This window comes from Gambusia affinis, linkage group LG02 (genome assembly GCF_019740435.1).
Source record: "Gambusia affinis linkage group LG02, SWU_Gaff_1.0, whole genome shotgun sequence".
In the NCBI taxonomy this organism is placed as follows: domain Eukaryota; kingdom Metazoa; phylum Chordata; class Actinopteri; order Cyprinodontiformes; family Poeciliidae; genus Gambusia; species Gambusia affinis.
The window spans coordinates 15,310,766-15,333,974 of NC_057869.1; the positions used below are offsets into that span (position 1 = coordinate 15,310,766).

Sequence of the window (23,209 nt, forward strand, 5' to 3'; positions counted from 1 at the left end):
ACTTTGTTGAATCACTTTTATGGAAAATGTTCCCCCATTGTTCTTTGCTAAATTTCTCAGGATGAACCAGACTGGAAGCCTGTTAGCATCGATGTTCCAGGTGTTGCCACAAAATAAAAATGGGATTTTGCTCTGGACTTCATCTGAACCTTTTTGATATGTTTATGTGGTTGTTCTTCATCTGACAGGTTTTCTCCCTGTATTTATCTGCATTCATATTCTTGTAAATTGTAGCCCCAAAGCATGATGCTGCCATTACCGTGTTGATTTCTGAACTCTCCCTGAGTTAAAACTTCAGTTTTGTTGTTTCTAAATGAATATGAATTTGTTTTGTTTTCTTTACTTTATTTGAGGTCCGAAATCACTGCAGCTTTTTTTTAATTATTTTGACCATTTCTCATTTTCTGCAAATAAATGCAACATTTTTGCTTGGAATTGTGGAGACATGCTGTCAGTAGTTCATAGAATAAAAGAACAACGTTCATTTTACTCAAACATTTACCTGTAGAGAGTAAAATCAGAGAAACTGATCATTTTAAGTGGCCTCTTCATTTTTTCTTGGGCTGTATTATCCCAATAAAATTCAATGAAGCTTGTTGTAATATGACAACTTGTGAATTACATGAATGCCCTTGCAAGACACTTTTTATCTATTGTTATAAAAATAAAAAGCTTTTTCTGTGAAAAGTCTTCGGCTGACTCGGCACGTTTTCAAGCCAACTACTACACATCACTCTGATTGGTACTTATTCCCATGATCCTTACTCTCTGCAGCAGATTAGTCTGATGAGACCAAGCCCTTAAATGGCCGCTTAACCCAATTTGGTGAGGCTGTAGGGGGTCAAATATATTCGCGGCAACATGATATAGAGATGCTTCAAAAGCCGCTGCGCCGTTATGGTTGAATTTGTTTTGGTCTTTGTAATTTTATAAGTGTCTATACTTGTGCGTTACTTATGTCATTATGTTTTCTTTGCCTTCCAGGCGTCTCTCAGGCCAGATGCAGCTTTGACTAGTCCCAATGCTGTGACTACGTCGGGGAAATCCACTGCTCCGTTTTACTCCTTCAACGCAGCCAATCCCAGAAGACGTTCTCTGCAAGACGCTCCACCCATGGGTTAGTCACAACGACTTCAAAGAAACCTCTGAAATGTCTGGTAGAAAAACATAAAGCAGACTTTAGAACAATATTTAAAGTTTCCGAGGCAGCGTAGGTTTTAATGTATACAACCGTGAGGTCTGAAGCTTTTAAAATGTTTCTTATTTATTCCACTTCTGGTCTAGAGAAGTGTTTATCAACACACTGCGCTCAGGGACGCATGTACAGTAAATCTCAGTGCCCTGGTTTACAAGCAGGCAGCTGTGTAAAGCTGTAAAAACCACTGCTACCTTTTATAGCTGCAGTGATTGATAAATTAGTGTTGAGGCTTATCAAACATACAGAGAAAAATCTTAAGAGAATTACAAAGTAAAGCTAAAAATAGGCCCTTAAAATGACATAGAAAGCTATGTAGATAAAGTGTTTCAGGATATTTAATATGGGCGAAAAATTTTCTAATTTCCAGAATAATGAGAGAGAAAGATTAGTTTCAAAATGTTTAAAAACTTTATTTTCTGAACTTTATGTGCATATTGTTAGCTTAGTTTAAGCTCTACCCACATTTTTCTACTGGGCAGAGATCAGAACATGTAAATAAATCAATCATCAATCATCCCTGCTCCACGTTTCTGTTGCATCTAATGTAAAAAGTGTCTTTTGTTTTTTCTTGTTGCAGTCATAATGCATCCGTAACAAGTTTTGTTTTTGAGTTGTTTTTTTTGTTTTTTTACTTCTTTTCCTTTTTGCTTTTAAATGAATCCGTGCGCTTTCATCTTTTCACAGATCCACTACAAACAAAAAAGGTTCGCAAGGTCCCTCCTGGCCTGCCTTCATCTGTGAGTGGAAGATCATCTACCTCTCATATAAATAGATTTTACAGTGAGCCTACCTGAGCAAACACACACACTTCTTTCACTGCTCTCCCTTTCCACGCATGCACACAAAGAGCCGACTTGACATCCTCACTACACTTTTGTCTTGTTTGTTCCCTTTGTTTGACTGGGACACTTCAGGGATGTTTGTTGTTTGCGTTCTTGTTGTTTAATCTTAACATGCAAAGGTCTCTGTTGGAAACACCCTTTTCTGTATTTATTTAGCTTTTTTTGTGCAACCTTACATGCATCATTGTGTGTGTGTGTGCGTGTGTGTGTGCGTGTGCGCGCGTGTGTGTGTGTGTGTGTGTGGACCTCGGGCTGATTGATTTTCAGTGCTGACCTGTCACAGGCTAGCTTCCTCACAGCCTCTCCTGGGAGAAGGAGAGGCTGTCAGCGCGGATCCCCAGCTCTGCTCTTTTGATGTTTAATTAGTCATTACGTGGCTGAACAGGAGGACAGACAGAGATTAATAGCACAGAATATCTGAAATTTCTATTGGTAATGATCCCGGTGGAGCAGAAACCATTAGGATGCAGAGAAGTGTGGAGCTCAGCTTGTATTCGCTTAGACAGGGGGTGTTGGAGTTCATTAATATGCATAAATCAGTAAGTCAGATGTTCATTGTTAAAACCCCGGTGGTTTCGTGAAGAATTTTATTAAACGTTTTCTTACATTTTCTAGAACTTGCAGAGGAGAATGAGATGTTTTTTTCCATATTTAATAAGAAGCAAGTGCTTCTCCAAAATCCTCTTTTTTTTCATCTCCTTAAACAATGACAGGCTTTCTTTTCCTTTCTGATTTTTTTATTTTTTATTTTTATTTTTTTTTTTTAGTTTTTGGGATGAGGGAGTCAGAGATTGGATTTGCCTTTCAGGGCTCTGATGATCGTCACTTCTTCTACCGCTGTTAGTCTGAAATTAAATATGGAACAGGGCACCGAGCATAAAGGGGTGGCTTGTGTTTTGTTTCTGGATTTGTGTTTGAAAAGAAGTTTGCCGGAGCATGAGGGAGCGTCCCGGTCCCCGGCAGAGGCAGGAACGTGAGCTGCCTCCTTCTTAACTAAGTGATATATTTGAGGCCTTGTCAGGCGGAGGGAGGGAGGTAAAGAATGGCTGCCTCACGGGTTACATCTCTTTGTTGTGTAAATGGACGCCGGGCTTTTATTTGTCAGTACTTAACACATGGGCGCAGGTGCGGTTCTGTGACTCATAAGAGTACAATCAAGCAGCACAATGCTGGATGGGGAGAAACAGTGACAGAGCATGGGATAAAATACAGCTCCTTCTTGTCACTCCGCACCGCTCTGAAGATAAAGCCAGGAGCTTGGAGGAATAATCCCAGTTAGTCTTTGATCCCATTTGAAAGAATAAAGATTGCACTGTTGAATAACCCGCTATAGACGCCTTATAGGCTGCCGACAGAGAAAGCAAAACTTCAATCTGCTTTCTGTAGATGGCAGAAGTGGGAAGCGTCTAAGCCGGAGGTTTTCTGGTTGCGTTTTTGCTGTTGCCGTCACTGGAAGCAGAGGTGAGGCGTTTGAGTGCAAGATGTATGCGGAGGGTTGGTTTATCAGCCGTAATCTGTGTTTGTACTGCCGGCAGCGATACGCGGAGCAGCGAAGGTGATGTCGAAGAAGTGTGGAGGGGAAAGCGCACCTGGAGCCTGATCTGCTGTGCCAGAGGCAGCTGTGTGAGGAGCCTGCAGCGTACCTGTAAAGCATGAATGCAGCTGCACATGCCGCTGAAAGCTTCTGCTGGTGTAAGCAAACTCAAGGGCCCCAGCAGAGACCTGAATAGCTGGGGTGATTTAAAAAAAAAAAAAAGAAGAAGAAGAAGATCAACACAGTGCTTCCTATCATTATGTCTGGTGCTGGGAATTTTCCTATTTATTTATTTCATCCTCAAATCCCCCCCACAACCCTCCTTTTCTATCCGGTTTGTATTCTTGCTCCCCAAGTCTAAAAATAATTTTCAGAGTTTAAATCAGATGAGCGTTTGCAAGTTGCAAGCCGAAGCTTGATGTGTGTTTCTGTGCGTGTGTGTGTGTGTGTGTACACTTCATGATGAAGCTGAATCAAAATATTTACAGGAGCACATCCTCTGTGCATTTAGTTTTTGACACTGCAGCTCACCAGGATGTGAAGACTATCTAGACAGGCCAGCTGGTGATTGCAAACAGTTAAATGTTTATGGGGTTTTTTCATCATGTGTGCAGACAGTCTCCTCTTCAAGCTGCACACACACTTTCCTCTGTGGTCTGATGTTGCTTGAAAACTTTGGATGTAGCGGTGGCTTTAATTCCGAGATCAATTTGTTTATGTGAAAAAGCTGTACAAAGCACAAATCCTTTCGTTTTATTACACTAGATTACTCAGCTATAATTGGCTCCCTGCATAAACTGAGCACCAGGAGCGGAGGACAGCTTGCTGCTGTTGGACAGATGAGAGGCTGCATTGAAGGATGCTGACGGGCAGCTGCGTGGGCACCTGTCTTGACAGGACTGAAGGAGGAGGAGGAGAGAAAGCGTTTTGTAGCTCGTGGGGGAAAGTTGCATCTTGTAGGATATTTATGGGAATCTGCAAGGGCACGATCTGTATGTGTGTGTTCGTCTATGTGTCAGCTTGTTTGTGTAAACAGTGTGGGGTTTTTTTCTCTCCCCCTTGTCAGAGGCGTAGCGTTTTGATGTGACACTTCCTCCCTGGCTTTGGTGACGCTTTAGCTCCGGGATGAGAAAAAGAAAGTGGTGGGTTGAGATTCCTCTGCCCTCGGGGAGTTTTGCAAGCGAGAACCCTCAGTGTGGATGACAAAAAAGATTGACATTTGCTTTTGACAGATCACTCAGACACCCTTGTTTCTCAGAGATTTGTACTGTGTGAGCTGTAAGAAAGGAAGTGTGCTCAAGGCTCTGAATCTTAAGACCTAGAAATGTTCCTCGCAGTGCTGTCTTCTGCGTGACATTCAAACAGTTTGCCTGTCGTTCCATCAGTTAGTCTTTAACAGCTGAAAAACAAGAGATAACAACACACGGCAGAAGAAACCTGATTTATCTGTTTTTGAAGGAAAGGGAGGATGTTTTTTTGGGGGGGTTTCTGGTTTGAAGTACAGCAGGGTGGGACTGTAACAGAACAGCTTGGTGTCAAATTAGATGCAATTTACCTGTAAAGCCACACGCATGGCCGAAATAAAAAGAACTGGTCTGTTTTCAGAAACATTGATTTGACTGAGAAACCAAGAAAAGATCAACGTTACCACATATTTACTACATGTTATTTCACTCACAATCATAACTAGTTCTAGAAGAACAATGAGCGCCTTTGCATGTATTTAATGATTAAAAAACAAGTTCAGGATATTAAATGAAACATTAGCATAATAATAATAATACTAATACAAGCAATATTAATAAAAGATTTAAGATAAAACCAGGTATCTTGTTTTTTATGCTCACTTTATTTTCCTGATCATTTACGTCTTTCAGAAAAGTTAGATCAATTAATGATTTATTTTTGCAACATGTTGAGTTGTCGTACTTTATTATTAAACCTTAACATTATTAATCATTTTTTGATCAATTGTTTAATCTAAACAATGAATTGTCTCCAGGAAAATGTTTGTTTTACTTGCATTTGTTTTTACAATAATCTTGTACTGCATTCGACATCAAGTTATACTTAACAATAACATTTAATATAAAGATGTTATATTATTTATCCAGTCGGTGAGACTCAACTGGATAAAATCGGCCTAAGCTCAGTTACGATTGAGAAGCTAACGGTAAAAAAAATCAGTTCCTATTATACTTTAAAATGTAGTTAAAATTTAAAATGTAGTTATAAAAACTGCAATTTGTATTTAATATTAATACTTTAGGTACTGTAATATTTTTGAGTGTGCATGGTTTAAATGAGATTTGTTTAGATATCAACATGATATACATAACTAAATGTGATTTCAACTGGAAGAAGGTAAATTTGTTTTGTTTGCAGATCAAAACACCCAGGAACAAAGTTAAAATTCAAATTGAAACATGCATCTAAACTTTAAGCACTTAAAGAAATCAATCACAGATTCACATTTTCCTTATTTGTTTTAGAAAATTGTTTAAGTTCTCTGAGGAAACGAGGTGTAGAGGTGCATCTTAAATTTTGGGAGCCTGATCTCGATATCCAAGTTTAAATATGTTACTTTCAACACTTTTATGAAGTTTTATTCAAATATTTGTTGTTATTTATGTCCAGATTTATAGACACTGTCTGTGGCTCCTTGTCGACATTCCTTGAATTGTATTCATATTTGCAGAATTATTATAATGTAATGATCCTTAGCAGGATTTTTATGGCCATTATTACTTTATGCTACCAGCTGCTAAATCTGAACAATCTACACAACAGACTGAGGTGATTTTTATGAGTCAAGACAACATAAAAGCAAAAGACGTCCACCCACATTCTCAGATGTGAAATTGGCCCTATTGGATACTAAAATATTTTTATTTGAGAACTTTAGATTATGTAGCGTTCATTAATTAATATAGGAACAAGCTTAACCAAGCAGCGCTCTGCAAGTTAAAGTCAGGAATTCAAAATGATTTCATGTCTGAATGCCAATCTTATCATCTTCTTCTGCCACCTGCCTTCTTAGCTTGGAGATGTTTGAAAAAGGTTTTGGATGAGTTGTTTAAAGTGATCTGCAGAACTAAAAAACTCTGTAAAAATTAGCTTTTTCTACCCTACCACCAGTCAGAGGTCAAACTTGTGGTAATGTGATTAAAAACTTTCATCATCACTGATGGGCTGATGCATGATGCATAAAGAAAGTGCAACACACACAAAAACCCCCCACAAAGCCTGACACTCAGGTTGAACTTTGTGCTACTTTCAACTTTGTTGAACTAGAGAACATTATGAATCAGGAGCTGATGTGTAAGTTCTTACTGCACCCTCTCCTCACTGTTTGTGCATGACAGATACTTAGTTTGTCTCCTAGATATTACATTTTGCTGCATTTTTGCTGCAGGAGATGAAAAGTTTCCTTCATACATCTGGCAGGGGGCAGTATTTTAGTCTATGACCCGACACCAGTTAGCGCGCTCCCTGGAGATGCCCTCATCAGATGGCTGATTAGATGGACACACTTGGTTTGACGTGGTGATGCTAAACAGTCGCAGCCACCCCTGGGACCTTTGGGCCTCGCGTTTATCTTTGTTTGGGTTGTTGAAATTTACCACATGCATTAGAGGCTTGAGATAATAGAGCAGGCAAGCAAGCCAGAGACCGGGCCGCTTTCATCTGCAAGGAGAGCAAGGAGTTAAAAGGACAGGGAATGAAAATAATGCACACATTAAAGTCATTACGCGCATTCACCGCTGTTGTAAATTATTCATGTTGGCCTTGCGTGAGTCTGCAGCATTAATGCAAACCCTGATTTCAGATCGCTGGCAGAAACAGGAACACAGCCTGTCAGCAATCACCAAGGTAGAGTGTTTGTTATTTAGAGACTGTCTGAGTCTTGCTGCTGCAACTCAGTAAATACATGGCGATGCAGCAGGAAGCTCGGAGTCCCTGGTTGTGTCAAAAGGTGCATAATTCACAGATGGTGAGCAATAAATCAGTGCGTTATTAGAAATACATGTGCCATTCAGTGCTGTCTTTTTGTTCCTTCCTTACAGTTGAGTTCAAACATTGGCATCCATCCTGTGCGTGTAGTGGTTTTATACTGGTCGGACTGGGTGGGCCCAGTCCCAGCTACAATGGGGTGAGGGAATGGGAACACCCAGGACAAGTGGCTGGTTTATCACAGAGCTGCTTCCAAAAAGTGAGAGGCTGTTTTTAAAAATTGCTTTTCTTCGTGGAGTTTCTTACAGACCAGTTTCCATTAACCTGGTTGGATTTAATGAAGCAGGTTGTAAAGAGCTGACAGCCATTTTTCTGACACTTAAGGTGCATTCACCCTGTTTAATCCGCTTTAACCGAAGTTTAGTCCGTTTGCACAAGTAAGTAAAGTTTATTTAAAAAGCGCTTTTCACAGACATAAAATCACAAAACTTTGTACAAAAGAAAAGTCGAGAGATAAAAACCTGGGAAAATAAAAATGTTTTTAGTTGCTTTTTGAAAACCTCCACAGAATCAGCAAAACAGAGCTGCAAGGGCAAAATGTCCCACTGAGTGAAAGTTCTGGTCCACTTTGCTTTTTAACCATGTACATGGAACAACCAAGAGACTTAAAAATTGAGAACGAAGGCCAAGAGCAGCAGAATATTTGGTTAAAAGCTGACTAAGATAATTAGGAGCCCGGCCATTTAAAGCTCTGTACGTCAACACGAGTACTTTACAAAGTCCAGTTTGTTGGGGGAGGTGTGAACGCGCAATCAAACTCTGATGCAAAGCAAAAATGTGAACTCTGGTCCACCTAAAAATCAGTGTTCGGTTGACGTGAACTATGGTGTGGTTCAAATGCTAAGTGGACTGGAGGCCGCTCCAAAAACAGGAAGTGGACTAAAGCGCTAATAAATGCTACTAGGAGGAATGACTCGTGGTCTTTTGGACGCCACTCTATTTTGGTTTACATTTGTTGAATAAGGGAGTTGTGCTCATGTCTTCTTCTGAGGTTTTCATGTTGTTTACTTCAGTGGTTCTTAGTGCAGGAGGGGAACAGGTTGCTCAAAGCGTTTGGTGCGCTTGACAGCTCAGTGTGAAAGCAAATCGCAGGAGCTCACAATGTAACAAATGTTGCGATCTTGGTCTCCAATCGAACCAAGTCTACCAGACAATCAGGCATTTGTGTTCATTCTGGACATTAGAAGCGGTAGGGAAAGAAAACCAAGTATCAGTCTGCCGTATAAATGTTTAAGCTGCAGCTGCACTTAAACATTTCAGCTTTGTAAACCAGAGCGTCATTGTGATATTTTAGGATGATATGAGCAGAAGATATAAGCTCCGTTTCTCGTACCAACTGGTGAAGGATAGTAATAAAATGCCTTGGAGCCCCTTAGTTTTTACAATTCATACCTCACACTGTTAAAAACTCATCTGTTGTTAGTTTACAGTCTGACACCGCCTGTCAATTACACAGGACAACATTGTAAAAATGTCAGTGAAAATTTACTTCAAAGTATTTCTGCCTGTGCGGTAAGTACAGTACGCAGCAGCGTCTAGGCTGCCAAGTCTACAGATCCGTAGATACCGTGAATAAGCTTGTGGTCACGCTGTCTCCATCTGTGCTGGAGACGTAAAAGCCATGTTTTTGCTCGATAGAAAGCTATAATTGATTCAGCTCAAAAGAAAGGAGAGCTTGTTTACCCAGATAAAATCATACTCATTTTCAAACGGTGATGTTGTGCAGTTTTTAGGCGTTTGTTTGAATCAGTTTGACGTTTCTCTGTCCAGCCTTGTCATATCTGTCTCCCCTGTGATGCAGAAGCTTCCCTGGTCCTGCCAGAACAAAACAATCCCCCCCTTATCATCTGAAATCAGATTAGTCTAATCTTTCAGAGACTTGCAACGTCTCTTTCTCCCCGCTGAAGCGTATCTTCTCCCTGTCTTTTACATGATCAGCTCCCATATTCTTCTGAATTACCGTTTTAGACATTTTCCAAAATGCTGAAAAAGATTATGTAGCTTAAATAAGATCTTTGTCAGGAAATGTAATCCTTTTTTTTGTTTTGTTTGTTTTTTGGTTTTACAAGTTATGTTTTAGTGGGCTGCACAGTGGCGCAGTTGGTAGAGCTGTTGCCTTGCAGCAAGAAGGTCCTGGGTTCTATTCCCGGCCAGGGGGCTTTCTGCATGGAGTCTGCATGTTCTCCCTGTGCATGGTGGGTTCTCTCCGGGTTCTCCGGCTTCCTCCCACAGTCCAAAAACATGACTGTCAGGTTAATTGGTCTCTTTAAGTTCTCCCTAGGTGTGAGTGTGTGTGTGCATGGTTGTGTGTCCTGTATGTCTTTGTGTTGCCCGGGACGCAGCTGGAGATAGGCACCAGCAACCCTCCCGACCCCATTAGGGAAGAAGGGTGTAAAGAAAATGGATGGATGGATGGATGGATGGATGGATGGATGGATGGATGGATGGATGGATGGATGGATGGATGGATGGATGGATGGATGGATGGATGGATGGATGGATGGATGGATGGATGGATGGATGGATGGATGGATGGATGGATGGATGGATGGATGGATGGATGGATGGATGGATGGATGGATGGATGGATGGATGGATGGATGGATGGATGGATGGATGGATGGATGGATGGATGGATGGATGGATGGATGGATATGTTATGTTTTAGAGGTTTTTCTAGTTTTATTAAGTAGTAGTCAAAATCAATTAGGTAGTCAATGAATTTCATCTAAAAGTATTTTAAAGATCTTAAATTATTATTCGTTTTAATATGTATGCAATTTTAGATGTTGCTGCAGAAAAGCGCTGATTAGTGAATGATTATGAGCTGCCATACTTTGCTAGTTATAACTGTTGCACAGTTAAAAAAGAGCAAACAATATGGAAAACCAGTATAAAACTCTTGATACCAGAGTATAAAACAGTTTTGGGTACAATGAAGGCAGCTGTAATGTTAGTTTTTTGAATCTCCACTTTGGAAACTGTTTTTTTTTTTTCTGTAATTCTTTGTTTTTTTAGTTTTGCTCACCAAAAATGGCTTCACCATGTGGATAAGAGACTACACCATTAAGCTTTAAAAGGGTTTTTATTTGTTTATTTAATTTATTTACAGTTTAAAATGAACATGCCACATGTTGACATAATTGACTTGAATGAAAATGAATAGTTTGAAGGAAAACATCTTGTATACTATACGCTTTCTCTCAAAAGTCACCATATCATAAACAACTAAACATTAATCAACCATTTATATAAATACATCTTCAAATGCAGGACAATGTGTGTGTATAAAAATAACAAAAATGGAAGGTAATGTGCCAAAATAATCAAAAATTTAGCCAAAGTGAATAAATAGTGAATAATAAATAAATCCATTTACACAGGGATGGAAATGTATTTGCATATTTATAGATTTCCTCGGTTTTTGCTTTTCTGTAGTGAAATAACAGTTGATTTTGTTATTCAAATTAAGCTCTAAAAATGTGGTTAATTAGTCGATTCATCTTTAAATAATGACTGAAATGATATTTTTATGTAATGAAAAGTTTAAAAAAGTTTTTTTCCCGTAATAAACATTTACTCAGAAACCTGTAAGGATGTAAATATGTTTTTCATACCGCCGTGTATTTTTATTTTTGTCTTTTTTTTTATTGATATAGATCTGTTTTTCTTGGCATAAACATAATATTAGTTGAATCATTTCTCATTTGGTTGGACAGGTTGAAAATTAGAAATCTCCCTTCATGCGTCTCATCTTTCCTGTTTTTCTACCAAAAGTCTGAAGTCTGTTAAAGTCATTCAGAATATTGCAGTCAGGGGGTTTGGATGGGCGAGGGTCTGAATGCTGAAACGTCCCCCTGCTCTCTGAGTCGACCTTCCCTAATTAGAACCAGATCTTCTTACCGGAAACAATCTTCCTGCCTGATGACATCACCGCTAAAACCATTCATGAGATCGAAGTGAGCTCAGATCGCGGATTTGTCTTGAACCCTCCAAGCAAATCTCCTGAAAAGCACCTTGTAGTGTTTGACGTGAACAGGTGCAGAGAGTTGAACCTGCGTCTCTTTTAAGCACTTCCCACTAAAACAAAGCTTTGGATTGTGTGGTATCCTTGTTATAGCTGAATTAAATTGCGGTTGTTTTGTCCTAAATCGTCTGGTTGTGTTGTGTGATCTTATTTCCTACGTTATTCCCTTTCTGTTCCGGCTTTTTTCCCCCACCCTTGTGCAGCTCTGCGCTCTGTGTCTGGACTTGCTTTAGAGCCCTTCAAACGTTTCCATCGCGAGCAATTTTTCCTTGAAGGATCAACTTGAAACGGAGCCAAGTATAAAACGGCAAAAACATGTAGAGCCAGTGTTTTGGATGAGTTTAAAAGAGATTCTGAGAAGAAAGGGGGATAAATAATAACAGTGCTAAAAGGAAAAGCATAATAAGGGCCTAGTTTTGTTAGGGAAGTGGAGGCTTTCATCTTTCTATGACTGTAATGTTCTGAATGAGTCTACAGGCCTGGGTTTAGTCCAGCAGGCTTCAAGTGGCGCACATGAAAGGCTCCAGGCAGACTGGGCTCTCACTGGAATATGGTATCCATCCTCTCTTTTCTTCTCCTCTCTTCTGCTCCCCTCCACCTTATGAAGGTAATAGGGAGCTGTGTGACAGTAAACCATGGTAAAATGGCTGTCAGTGTTTCTCCACCCCCCCAGCGTCCTCCCCACCGCTCTCCCCCTTCTGAGGCCCCCAGCATTTAGGAAGCGGAGCATTATTTTCCTGTTCGACGTCACAAGCCAAACCCCTCTGCAGCTGTTGCATGCTTTAAAACTCTCTTTGCAGCCACTTCAGCAAAAGGTTCCTGTCAAATAACACCACCGCGCTCATATTCAACATACCAAACTGTAAAGACTCAACTTTCCTTCTGGTTTTCCCTCCGTTTCCAAGGGTTCAGAATGGTTTTTCCCTTTCTTACATGTCTAGGTTTCACTTTCTCCCTCTAATAGCTCCTAATTGGGAACTGATCCATGTGTGGGAGCAGGTAAAAATCGGTTTCCTGGTTGTTGTCTCCTTACAAATAATTTGCTCCGCTGCCTGCAGACTCATTTCATCATCACAAAAACAAAAAGATTAGACACTCTGGATTAAAACGTTGGGATGAGAACAGGCTCTCCGTGCTTATTTAAGCATTCATTTGATTGCCACACATATTAATAAAATCCTGCTTAGAAAGCCATTATTTTAGTTCCAGTTTGTCAGGGGTTACCCTGCAGAAAAGCTGGATTTTTTTTTTTTTCTCTCTCTCTCTGCATTTTTTTTTTTATGCCTGGAATTAAACGTTTTCTTTCTTTCCCTCTCTAAATCCGCTCACACGTTTGTTTTCCGTCCCACCCACTTCCCTTTATCTTCTCTCGACCCACCTCCCCTTCGCCTCCCTTCCCCCCATCCTCTCTTCCTCTTGGCCTCAGCATTTAGAGGCTTAAGCGAGGGATGTACCATGCGAGCCACTCCCTTCTTGCAGCCTCCCCCCCTTTCCCACAGCGTGCAGTGGTACGATCCTGCTTTGCATAAGTTTCCTCTGAGTGGGTCTTGTGTGGAGGCCAGTACTGAAAGAATTATTAGTCCCTTTTGAAAGGTTTGGATGTATGTGCAGAGAGAAAGCTAGTGCGCTGCTGTTATAACACCGTTGTCACCTGAATAGTTGAAGCTATAATGTATTGCGCCTACCCAGTCCCTGGAATGGGCAGTAACTCTTTAATGTATTACTACAACGGGAAATCGGTGAGTAGTCTCTTTGGGAATGTGTGTGTGTGTGTGTGTGTGTGTGTGTGTGAGAGAGAGAGAGACGAGCTGTGAGAAGTGTGTGTTTCCTTCTGAGCTTCGGTCTGCCTGCGTTTTGCCCAAGTTTTGTGTTTTAGTCGTTTCAGGTGAAAACGCAGGATTCAGCGTGTGGATGCTTGTGCACAGGGATACTCCTGCTGATTTTCCATGACATCAGTTCCACTGTTTCTGTGTAATTACCATCCAGTGGGTTTGAGTGTGTAAAAAGTGCTTTAAACTTTATGTCGGTCCAATTCGACTTTATAGCTCAGGACAAGTTTCTCATGCACAGAACGAAGCGTTTCTTGCAAGTCTTGAATTTATTTTTACTGGCTGGTTCTTTCAGCTCTAAGACCTGGTTGAAATAATAACAAGTGGGAGTCTGGGAATGATTAAGGCAAAGAGGCTGCCTGCCTGTTGAGGTTAGACTTTCCTGTTTGCAGATTGAGCTCCAAGCACCAGTGTTGCTGTTATTCCATCTGTTTTTAATCACTTTGGCATTCTGGACGCCACAGGGAGCCTAATGTGATTTCTGAACTTCTCTGTAATCACCTCTTTGATTTTTGTTGCTCTGAAAATGCTCTGTGTTGTAAGTTCTTCTTTTTGTGTATACATGCGTGATGAAGGTGCTTGGCAGTGTTTCAGTGCTGTTTGTGCCTGACTTTTTTTCTCCTGCTGTTTTCACGGTAAAGCCACTAAAGTAATTTGCTTCACATTGTATCGGTGAAATCCTAAACTATCGGTCCTGTTATCAGTCGATTACACAAGTAGATTTCCACCTGTCGTTTCCTGTGCTTTTAATATTCTACAAAGGCCACATGTGTTTGAAGGAAGAGAAAAACTTTTTACAGATTTTTATTCAAAAGGTCATCTCTCTCTGGATTCAGTTAAAATTTTTCTTAGAGCCTATTAAAGCATTTCCCCTTTTCTTCCCTCTGGAAAAAAATGACTTTGATCTCCTTTTATATTAAGCATTAACAGGCTTGTGTTACAGTTAGTGATGGGGGGGGAAATTGATAGCATGTGGACAGAACGGGCAAACTTTCTGATCAAAAGCTTTTGCTAAACAACCTCAAACTTTTTTTTTTTTTCCTCCCCTCTGATTTTTATGCAAGGGGGGAAAAAAAAGATGATGCTCATTCTTTAAAACTACTTGATCCACATTAATTTGTTGCAGTGCAAAGTTGCATAGCAGCCTCACCATCTGGAGCACTGAGAGAATTCGCAGTGGGCCATTGGCTTGTGAACTGGTGGCACGGCACCAATACAGATGGAGCATTTCGCTGATCTATCTTCCACTGCCTGTTAGCGAAAGAGGAACAAATTAAATCTGATGCTCCACCGGTTTGTCGACAATCCCCCCCTGCCCCGAATACGCTTCTTCTAAAGTGGTGCGCCGTTGGAGTCGATCCTAAAAAAAGGAAATATTATGACAACTTTTTCTGTCAAGTGTTATTTACCTGTTGTTGTTTATGCGGTGCAACAGGTTACATCACTCTTTCTACAGCTAATCCCCCCTCCTCCATGATGTGCTGCTGCACTTTAACATGCACGCTTCACTGCAGGTCCAAAACAAAGTCTGAGTGTGTGTGTGTGTGTGTGTGTGTCTTGACCCGTCATGTCCTGTATGCATGAAACTCATAGACTGTGTTTACTTTGACTGATCCCACTAATCTGAGTCACACCTTGTTTTATTTTATTTTGATATTTTGAGATCCTTGCCTTAATAGATTTTTCTTAATTTGATTATTATTTTTATATTTTATTTTTTTTTTACTGATGTCTTTGGACTTAAGTCTGCAAAATGTTTTCATCGCTTATTTAGATTTTGAAGTATTTTTGGGCATTTTTTACTGCGTACAGCTCTAGTAAAAACTAAGAGTCCACATTGAAAACCTCCTGGTTTCTCCACCAAACATTGATTTCTGAACTCCTCCTGAGTTAAAACATTTGTATTGTTGTTTCTAAATGTTTTCTTTGCATTATTTGAGGTCTGACAGCACTGCGTGTTTTTTGCTATTTTCTGCAAATAAATACAAAAGTTTTGCTTGGAATTTCAATAACATGTTGTTGTCACTAAAATAACAATGTTCTTTTGACTCAGACATTTATCTAAAAAGAGTAAAATCAAATAACTGATCATTTTAAGTGGTTTAATTTTTCTAGAGCTGTACATCTCAGTTATATTAAAACGATTCAACATGTTATGTACATTTTAATCACTTGCTACACGTTAAGTTAAGCTTAAACTTTATTTTGGGTGTTTTGTGTTTACCTATGCCTTTCATAGGTATTTCACGTTATTATTAAAAGTAGGCTAAGCTGAGTATAAGTCTTGTCAGTGTCTAAGATTTGGAGTTGGACTTGAAAATGGCCCCTAGTAATTTGGTTTGAATCCAAGTAATGACATGCTCTTAAATGAAAGAAAAGGAAAACAGGACACGCTGCTAAGAGTTTGTTTGAAGTTCTTCCCTTTGAGCTTTTTGGCCATGAGCCTGTTTTTACCTGACTTTTATCGCTTTAGATTCCCCTTCATGTCGTCGGGCTACATCCTTTGTGATGGTTGACAGATTGTGTTTTAACATGTGACGTTGTGATTGGTGTGGCGTGAGCTTCAAAGGCGGGCTGGTTTGCTCTGAGGCATGTGGAGAGGAGTAATATTCACTCAACCGGGACATTCGGTGTCAACAGGGCACAATAAGTGTCTTTACTTTCTTTCTCCAGAGGTTTTTGTCTTACATTTATCTTGCTTGTGGTTTTTAGTAATGGGATATAAGAAAAAAAAACAGTTTTGTTAAACGTTTTAGCAAGTATCTTGCCTGAATGAATGCTTTGAACCCCGGTGTCACTGTTACGGGTCGTTTTATTTAAGCTTTACCGGCTGCTGCTCTAATAGCCGGTGTAAGCCTGTGTTGGTGTGCTGATCCGTGTGAGTGACGGCTTTTAATTAATGGCCTTGTAAAAGGAAACCCAGGCGGGCTCTCTCTTCCATGGGCCGACGGAATGAGGCACCCGGTGTTTGGGATGGTTTATTAATGCTTGGACTGGTTAGCCCAGGGTAAAAAGGACAATTAGCATTATCCAGCGCCATATGCTGCCCGTGGAGCGTCTGACACAGGGAAAAGACAAAGCCCTGGCTAACCTGAGATCTCTGTGGACTACCATCAACCTGGGTCACATGTGTAAGCCAGAAGGCCCAGGAGAGCTCCGCCCCTCCCAGAGCGCTTTAATTACACATCCAGACAGCAGAACGCCGGAGTCCTGCTCACTCAGCACACACTCACGTTCTGCCTCCACAACACGCCCTGGGCTGGGAATAAGGCTGCAGCTAACGCTGATTACAGTCTATCGATTAGTCTGATGATTCATCGATTAATCGGATGAAATGATTAACTGATTAATAATTCGATAGCAACAGGAGATTTTTATTTTTACAGAATTTAAACCAGGTGAAGCAACTTGATGAGCTTTTGGGTGTATTTACAGACAAAGGTTTTGTTATATCTCAACCTTTCCAGACCAAACGTGGCGCCGGCGATCCAGCCAAATTTACAGTACCGTAATCCTGCCACATCTGAAAAATTGATGTTCACATTTGTAGAAAAATTGCAAACGTTGCACTTTCCAGCCATTATCGGGTTATTACGGTAATTTCACCCCGACTGAAGCAAGGCGTGAAATTAATCTGATAAGACGCTCTTTTAATAGACGGTAAATTACAAAAATAACTTGCTAGATATTAAATGTTCCAGTTGTTACAGATAAATGGGTAAATATTTTTACTCACAGGACATTTAAAGAACTGCGTACAATTAAAATAAGCAAAAATATCCAGGCAGAGATTTGAAACTTGGGGTAAAGTGCCTTTTATAAAGTTTTGGGTTAGTTACTGCTGAGAGAGTTCTTTTTTGAGTCTGTGTACTCCAGGTATCAGTTTATCAATTACTAAATTAGTTAACAATAATTGATCAATAACAATTCATCTGATTGATTGAGTATTTTATTTGAATTTATGTAATTGGGCAATGCATTGTGTCGGACAAGAACAACGCAAATAAACAACATGTCATCTCTTTCATGTGCTGTAGGGAGCAGTTTTGATGAGTGAGCTGTCAACATCAGAGTGTGAAATGAGGCTATTAAACGAGGAATTAAACCCGTGGAGAGTGTGTGTGTGTGTGTGGGTGTGTGTGTGTGTGTGCAAGCTGGGACTGTGCAGGTGCATGTATCTGGCAGGTCTGGCTCTGATTAGTGCTACATGATGACGAAGGTCATCTAGTTCTGTCAGTGGGAGGAAGAATCCGCCCTCACACTCGCTCCCAGCATGTGAAGCTGCAGACCACATCACTGGTGTTTGGCCTCCAGTCCCTTTGATCCCCGCCGCCCAGCTTGGCACAAACACGCAGCTGTACAACAGCCTGCCCATTGAGCCTCCCTTTTCCCAACTCCAACACGCAGGTACAGATATGAGGAATGCTAAACAGGCCCTTCTTGTAGCACTTATTTGATTTTTGCCTCTGTGGGAATGCTTTAATTTGCCAGGCTTTTAGTCTTTGAGCGTAAGCGGTATCATTATACTTCCATTAGAGACTGAGTTGACCTGAAATGCAAATACTCCTGATAATCCACTCCTCTCTTCATGAGCTTGATTGCTCGCTAGTCATTAAAGTGTGTGCCTGTGTGTGTGTGTGTTTGTTGGCTTTGGGCTGCATCTGCAGGACTTGGTTTTAGTTGTGAGATTAAGCAGTTTTATGTCTGTGTGGTCATGCATTTCCTTCTGGAAGAAAACATTTAAGGCAGTAAGAGTGCCTTTCATCTTTTTATTAACGCTGTACTGTCATTTTCTGCCTAAACGCACAAATAGATGCTGGAGTGTTTTACTGTTTGTTTAGCCAGTTGTTGCTGTAAATCTGTGTTGTTTTGACAGGTGTACGCACCGTCTCCAAACTCAGAGGACTTCAACAGAGATTCCCCCTCGTACTCCTCGCCCAAACCTTCCAGCAGTATGTTTGCAAGCACTTTCTTTGGTAAGTTCAAAGCAATGGAGACTTTTTATTTGACTTTTTTTCATTTTTCCAATCCTAAGCGGCCAGAGGTGTTCTTTTTGATATTCTTTTATAAAGAGAGGACCTTCTGGATCAGGCAATATTAATGTCTACTTATTTTGTCAAACAAAAAATCTGGATTTTTATGTGCTTTATTGAAGTCAAGTTTAAAGATTTGAAAGACCTGAACAAAAATGATTGATTATTATTATTGACTTTCAGGCGTAAACTCCTTTATTATCTCAGCTGTTATGTTTCAGTCCCAGGAAGAAAGAAAAAAAAAACCCTGCCAGCTTTAAAAGCACGTCTTTATTGAGCCCAAAGTTATAAAGTGGGTTATTAGTGTCTCGCTGTGTGAAAACATGTTGCTGCGTTGGATTATAAAGTGAAACCTTGTGTGTTTCTGGTAGACGGTACCCACAGTTCGTCTGACCCGTGGAATTCGTCCAGCGGGATCAGTCAGCCCGGCTACGGGGGAATGCTGGCAGGATCTTCCTCTCACATGGCCCAGACAGGAAACTACAGCAGCCTGCACTCACATGACCGTTTGGTAAGCAGTCTGCACAAGATCTACCCGGAAAAACTGGTCATAAATTAATGTTAATTACTATTTTTTCTCTTTTCCTTAAAGTGTGAGAATCGTGTTGCTTCTAAATCCTCGTTTTCTTTTAGCGCTGCTTCCACTCCTGTAGTGTGTGTGTGTGTGTGTGTGTGTGCGTGCGTGTGCGTGTGTGTGCGTGTGTGTGTGTGTGTGTGTGTTGGTGTGTATTAAGTCGTTGTCTGGTTATTATCAGAGAAGACACTATTGACCCGGTTTTTGTCAGTGTTTGATCTGGCCTCGTCTGCCTGCCTGCTTCAGCTGGCAGAGCATCACAGGGAGCCTGCAGATGCTGCCTGCCCTCTCTTTATCTCCATCCCTCCACCCCCATTAACTTTTCCTCCATCACAGCCTGGGAGATGTCAAAGGACAATTACAATTTAGAGAACAAAAAGCTCTGTTTTTGTCCCGATGCACGCACACACATTCGTGTTTGAAGACAAACTGCTTCTGCTTATTTATTTATCTTTAATCCCTCAGAATTACCCCGCACATTCAGTCTCTCCGGACATCAACGCCAGTCTTCCTCCCATGTCAAGCTTCCACCGGAGCAACACCAGCACTTCACCGTTTGTCACCGCAGCACACACTTCGTCCGTCAACTCCGTCGACGGGGTTATGGGTACGTACGGCTCGGCGCGTTTTCTCCAAAATGACTAATCCGCTGACCTTCAGTGTGATCAAAGTCCGTTCTGTTGAGGGTGTGAGTCAGTCGAACAGCTTCTGTGTATATCATGACCGATCTGTCAGAGTTTGTACCAACAAGGCGGCTCTCTGTGTTTTTCCCAGTCGCTGCGAATCGGGGGACGACTACTGGAAGCTCGCAGACTGGAGATGCACTGGGCAAGGCTCTGGCCTCGGTGAGTCAGAACCCGCTCTACGATCCAAATAACCCTGAATATAAGTTTGATAAAAGCTTTCTCAAGCTTCTAAATCACTCCGCTAAATAAAATGTTGTCATGAAAAAGGAAAGTGTCAAAGTTGGTCAGGTGTTTCATTGACCAGTTGACAGAAAAAATATCTAAAAACAAAATATTTAACTATTTACTTGAAACAGTTGCTCAAACAAAGGCGAAACCATCCCATCGTTTGAAACATCACCTGCTTTTCTTTATTTTGTTCATGTCATAATTATAACCAACATTTTGGCTTTATAGAGTTCATGATCAAACTTATTCAGTGATTCAAGATAAATAAACTTTTGAAATAACATGACAACGTTTACATTAATATAAAATGATAGAGCCCAACAGGAAGGTAGAAATTATTAAGTATTGGACAAAAAAAAGCTTAATTTATGTTGATTCTCCTAAGGAAAACCATCCAATACTCTGTGACATAAATTAACCTCCACCATCTGATTGCTGCTGATTTTTCAAATGAAACTCAATTAATATTTTTTAATTTGATATAAACTTGTTTTTATATTCTTTTTCTTTCATTTACGGTTATGGAATTATCACAAAAAAGACTTGGTGTGTTTTGTAATCAAACTTATCATTCTAAAAAGATGACATCTTTAAAACCCACTGGATCATGTACATATGTTGTTAAAGATAAATGTAAAGGTTTTATAATGCCACATTTGAAGCTTTTTATTTAATTACATTACACAAAAAAAATCAATGTTTTAAAAAACTATTTGTTGATAATGAGATTAAATATGCAGTTTCTGAAGGTAATTTTTGTATCAGGCTTTAAAGGGTTAAACCATTTCATCTTAAAATCAGCTGGACTCTTATGTGGGAGGCTCATTTATTGTATTGTGAGCTTCGTTTTAGTCCCTACGTTCCTGCAGGAATCTGTCGTCTCATCAAATCGTGAAAGTTTGTCTGCACATTTAGGCTTAAGAAACGTTTCTCAAGAATAAACGCAGTGGCTGAGGAAAGTATTGTCATCTGTGAGAGGTTTTCATCATTTATCCTGCCCTGTAACATATTGGAATATGTGCAGTCTGTGTCTGGAGCGAGATAATATTCAAATGTGTGGTTGATCTGAACAAAGTGTCCTAAAAGGCTGCTGGTGACGTTGCGTCGCCCCAATGTGATCTGTAATATTTTGGTAAAACTAAAACTTGAAGCACAAGCTGTTCCTTCAGGAAGAATATTTCCTAACCTCTGCGACTTCACATAATGAGAGTTCTGGGACGGTAATAACAAATTAAGTCTTTTATATTTGCAGACTCAATTCTATTAGCATGACAAAGCTGGAGTGAAACGGACACGGTTGGACCCGGGTGGGGGTGCGGATCACGGGGCACATGGGAGTTTATAACTGCTGTGGCTCAACTCCACGGCCCCCTCCACCCCCCCGCCTCTGTGGGGCTTTTGTTCTCCGCCCTTTTAAATTGGCCGTGCTTATTGGCCCCATGCCGCCTGCGGGAGTGTAACTGATGATGAGGCGGGGCTTCATCTATTCCAGTAAAATGAGCCGTGCTTCACTTTCAATGCAGTGAAAAGAAGAGAAAGCCAATATATCGTCTGGTCAGGAGTCACGGTTATAAACGGCTTGATTTTTAGACACCGGGAAGATATTTGGGGAGTTTTATTGGTTTTTGCCTGCTGTGTGTCCAAACAGTGGGGGAAAAAAGCACAAATGATACTTTTGAGCAACTCTTCACCTCAACCAGTGATGATTTTAGAGCTGGGATGTCAAACTCATTTTAATTTTCAAAGATCTGACTGCTCTTAAAGGCCTGGTTGTGCCAGAATATATTGATAAAACCAATTAAGCTGTTAAAATATCAATAAGTAGCTTCTCCTTCAATATTTTGTGATTGCTTTAGTCGGTTTTTTGCCATCAAAATCACAGATTTTATGGTGCCAATATAGAAATGTCTGTATGGGATTTTTACGATATTTGCGCTGATGTATGATGTTAAATTTGACTTTTTGTCACTTGCTGTATCAATTACGGACTATAACTTGTCAGGCTGAGGAACCTCCACCTTGATTGTCGACTGAAAAACCGCAAGTTCAAGATTGAACAAGAAGATTGAGGTCTTTCTGTCATTCCTGCACAAGTGAAACAGTTGCTTTCAAGTTCGACTAGATCTTAATTCATCCCAGAAATCTGTTTTTTTCCTTGCTAATTAGTCAGGATTCAGTGGTGAGACATGTTCCTTTATGGCATAAACAATCTATGATTAAAAGGAAAAAAAAAAAAAGCAGGAATGTGTTTATATTTTAATCTAGTGCTCGGTTAAATAAATGAAGATCTAATCTCCTCAATCTCCAGTCGAAGCAGAACCCGATGAACTCTGCCTCACCTACCAAACGGAGCAGCACTGAAACAAAAAGATACGCTGAAACCGACATGACTAATAATCGTGGCGTCTCACGGAAAACTTTTGTCCTAGTTGTCCTCTTTATAGGAGCGGCAAAGTTTCAAACAGATGCAAAAATAAACAACAGTTGGATCCTTGTAGATGTTGATGTATGGACCGCAGCACAATCTCTGGCTGCAGACTAAAACATGGCCCTGGAGATTTTCTGTGTTTGGCTTAACGGGGTTTCCAGGTTGGGCGTCTGCACCTCCAGAAACCACAGTGGAATAATAAGCAGAGTGACTCGATTGAACATACAAGGGCAAAACAAGCTGAGAATTTGTCTTTATTTGAAAAGCTGCTCAAGACAAAAAAAAAGAAAACAACTGAAATTAAATGAGAAACATCTCATTTAATCTCTCAGATTATTTGTTCCTCTGTGTTTTCGCCACCAAAACTTCCACTCAACATCACATAAACTGACCTGCTTATGTCTCGTTCTTGCTTCGTCTGCAGCAGGGCTGACTCTCGGCTGTCTTTCTTGGTGTTTCCAGATTTACTCACCTGACCACACTAGCAGTAGCTTCCCGTCCAATCCGTCCACACCTGTGGGTTCCCCCTCACCTCTGACGGCCACAGCAGGAGCTGCTTCAGCGGGGACCGTCGTGAGCGCCGCAGGGACCCCGTCTGCAAGGCCAGGTACGACTCCAGCCTTCAGATTTTAATCTCTCTCTCACGCACACATCTTACCCTCTAAATACCAGCAGTAAGATTAAATAAATGGATTCCATACGAGGATGAAAAAGCTTCTTTACAGCTTCAGGATCTGAGCCAAATGTATCTTTTTTTGATGCAAGTCTTTCCAAAACTCTTCCTCTCTAACAATGCTTGTGCTTTCCTCAAGAACA

General features: G+C 40.6%; 1 protein-coding gene across 13 annotated transcripts in view; it reads left to right on the forward strand.

Annotated features, from left to right (window-relative positions):
• Positions 1-23,209, forward strand: part of tcf12 (transcription factor 12) — a 90,847-nt gene that overhangs the window by 49,417 nt on the left and 18,221 nt on the right. For 11 of the 13 annotated variants that reach the window (XM_044138475.1, XM_044138466.1, XM_044138484.1 and 8 more), the window contains 7 exons: positions 985-1,117; positions 1,883-1,935; positions 18,321-18,420; positions 18,849-18,988; positions 19,517-19,658; positions 19,826-19,896; positions 22,856-23,000. In XM_044138475.1, coding sequence (XP_043994410.1) covers positions 985-1,117; positions 1,883-1,935; positions 18,321-18,420; positions 18,849-18,988; positions 19,517-19,658; positions 19,826-19,896; positions 22,856-23,000 — 784 coding nt within the window. Of the gene's footprint in view, positions 1-984; positions 1,118-1,882; positions 1,936-13,151; positions 13,355-18,320; positions 18,421-18,848; positions 18,989-19,516; positions 19,659-19,825; positions 19,897-22,855; positions 23,001-23,209 lie in introns of those variants that run through there. The other 2 variants (XM_044138544.1, XM_044138553.1) reach the window with 2 other exon arrangements.